The sequence below is a fragment of the Olea europaea genome, unplaced genomic scaffold (genome assembly GCF_002742605.1).
Source record: "Olea europaea var. sylvestris unplaced genomic scaffold, O_europaea_v1 scaffold3365, whole genome shotgun sequence".
In the NCBI taxonomy this organism is placed as follows: Eukaryota; Viridiplantae; Streptophyta; class Magnoliopsida; order Lamiales; family Oleaceae; genus Olea; species Olea europaea.
Genome location: NW_019252640.1, coordinates 1 through 2571, shown reverse-complemented (window position 1 = coordinate 2571; position 2571 = coordinate 1). Strand labels below are relative to the sequence as shown.

Below are 2571 nucleotides of genomic sequence, written 5' to 3'. Positions count from 1 at the left end.
AAAAAAAAAAAAAAAAAAAAAAAAGGAATTTAACATCATAGTGTAAAAAAGGAATATAGCATCATAGCGTAACTGGAAAGATCTCAGTTTCAGAAAATACAAATATGTTCTATAAGGGGGGCATATATCTGTAGATGGAACTCACTTATCTTAGATTCGATAATTTTATGGTCTACCCACAAAACAAAAACCTATAGCTACAGAGCATGTCTTTTCTTTTCTAAAGTATATAATTCATAGACCAAAAAAAGGGGATAATACTCACGGTATAATTCTTGCCTACACTGTTAGTAACTAAACAGGCAACTTCTCTCATATCTTAGCTAAGTAAATGACTCGCCATAATCTTTTATAATTGAAAAAACACGTGAAAGGGGAGGGGAGTTCTGCTGAGGGATGCGCTGAAGCAATTTTTAAGTTTAGCATATTAATATCTCCTATCTTAACAATTGATGCAATTAGACTTACTTCTTTGGAAGGAAAACCTTCGATCGTAGGGTTCAACCTTGTATTAACTGCTTCAAGCTTCATCGACAAAAACTAGATCATGGACGTAGAGAGTGTTAGATGGAAAAGGAAGTACCAAAAGATATATATAACATATGGCCCGATATGAAGAGATACCTCAACTTGACGCTGAAGTGACTGGATGTAATTAATTATTTCGTCAAGAACCAGAGCTTTTCCACTAACCTGAAGAAGCGAATTTTCATTTATCATCATGTTTTTCTAAAGAACGCCAAACCACAATAAAATCAAATTTCAAAATCAATCATAGAAAAATAAATCCTGACAGATATATGTGGATTGAAGCTTTGACAACTTCACATTGAACTCAATCCACGGCCAATATGGACGTCAAAGTATCCAAGTTTCGTCAAGAACTGTCACAAAATAAATCCAAAAATGAGGGTAGAAAAGCGGAGACCTTATTGCATCCAGGAACCAAGTCTTGCAGAATTTTCATCCTCTCGCTGATCTTCTCTCTCCGAGCCTAACAATAAATGATAAAAATCAGAAACTGCATTACAGATGTTTATAAAACACTTGAAGGGCATGTTTTGTAAAGTGATAGAACTAGACCGTATAATGAACAAGATCTTAACATATTTTTCTTGTACACACCTAATCCACTTCACAAAACATGTCACAAAGGTTTAAAAAGGTTTTACTCTCTCAGCTAGACTGTGGCTATCAGTGGCTTGGCCCCTTCTCGCTCTAACATGGATGTAGTCTTTGGGCGGTTCGGGTTGACACTTCTCTTCGGCTCCCTTGTTACCAGTCCTTGAATTCGCTTCTGCTTTCCGCTTTGAGCCACCATTTTCATCTCTGGATCCTGATGGTTTCATTCGTTTACCATTCAGCTCATTCTATCCCACAAAGATTAAATTGTTAACAACCAACATTCCAATTCGTCATTTAAAAACTAAAATTAACAGTCTCAACTTTCTGAAACATGTAACAATCGCCCGAAATCAACAAGAAAACTTCTACAAATTCAAAAATAGTTGCAAAATCAAGAACATCAAAGGGCGTAAACAGTGTGGATAGAGAGGGAGAGAGTTACCAAATCACTATTAGAACGGCTAGTGGAAACAAGCTTAGAGGACTCGTCTTCATGAAAAGTTCCAACATCCATTCTCTTCTTCCCACCACCACCGCCACCATTTCTTCCGTGACTACCGCTCTGATCTGTCACGGTGGATTCCTCCACCGAAGCATCTCCTACTCCAAAACCGTCTCCAGTACCACTCAAATTCGGCATTCTCAGCCCCAATCCTCCTCCACTACCCCTCGGAAAGGATAATAACTCCACCAAACTATACGAAGCTGGATTGGACCCAACTATAAATGAAGCTTCATTTGTCAATGGAGGATCCATTTAACAAAAAAAATAAAAAATTTAACTAGTTACTTATATATACACTTACTGTATAACATAACTTTTCATATGGTTGTCTGTAAATGTATAATGGGTGTGTGTAAATGCAGAGAAGATATCAACATAAAGAAAGAGTATGCAGTAGTACAGTGATTACTGCTGGTAGATAGAGACACTTTGTTACGTGAGGTAGAGGAAGAAGATGCGTTGGGCTGGGGTACGAAAGTGCGCACTGCGCTTAGTGCGTATTTTAGTGAGAAGAAGAATCGCCCCCGGCCCACGTCTCCTTTTGGTTAAATCCGAGGGGTAAATTTCACTAATGGTCACTGAACTTTCATTTGTTTCAGATTCATCATCAAATTTTATGAAACGTCTCATCATGTCACTGAGATTTGACCGTCTATTATTTAACAGAAAATCTGACGCAGCGTCAACTTCATGAAATAAAATTAAACGAACAAATAAGAAATTTGAGTAGGGTTTTCGAAATGAGCAATGCTATATGTACATAATCGTTTATATACAGATGTAAAGCTGTGTGTACACCTCAAGGTATACACATAGTATTATTTTTCCGAAATTTAAGTTTTTGGTTTAGTTTTAGATTAATCGTATCAAAATTAGGACTGGACATAGTCTGGTTCGATTTTCATTACAACCGGACCGGACCTGAAATTTTAGGGTATTTA

At 37.0% G+C, this 2571-nt stretch overlaps 1 protein-coding gene across 1 annotated transcript in view; it reads right to left on the bottom strand.

Moving 5' to 3' along the window:
* Positions 1-2107, bottom strand: part of LOC111385988 (transcription factor BHLH089-like) — a 5579-nt gene extending 3472 nt beyond the window's left edge. Inside the window, exons 1-5 of the mRNA XM_023010411.1 lie at positions 1568-2107; positions 1173-1370; positions 929-994; positions 625-693; positions 469-540 (exon numbers count right to left, since the gene is read on the bottom strand). Of these exons, the coding sequence (XP_022866179.1) occupies positions 469-540; positions 625-693; positions 929-994; positions 1173-1370; positions 1568-1882 (720 nt within the window). The 5' untranslated portion in view covers positions 1883-2107. The remainder of the gene's footprint in view (positions 1-468; positions 541-624; positions 694-928; positions 995-1172; positions 1371-1567) is intronic.
* Positions 2108-2571: the final 464 nt, after the last annotated feature.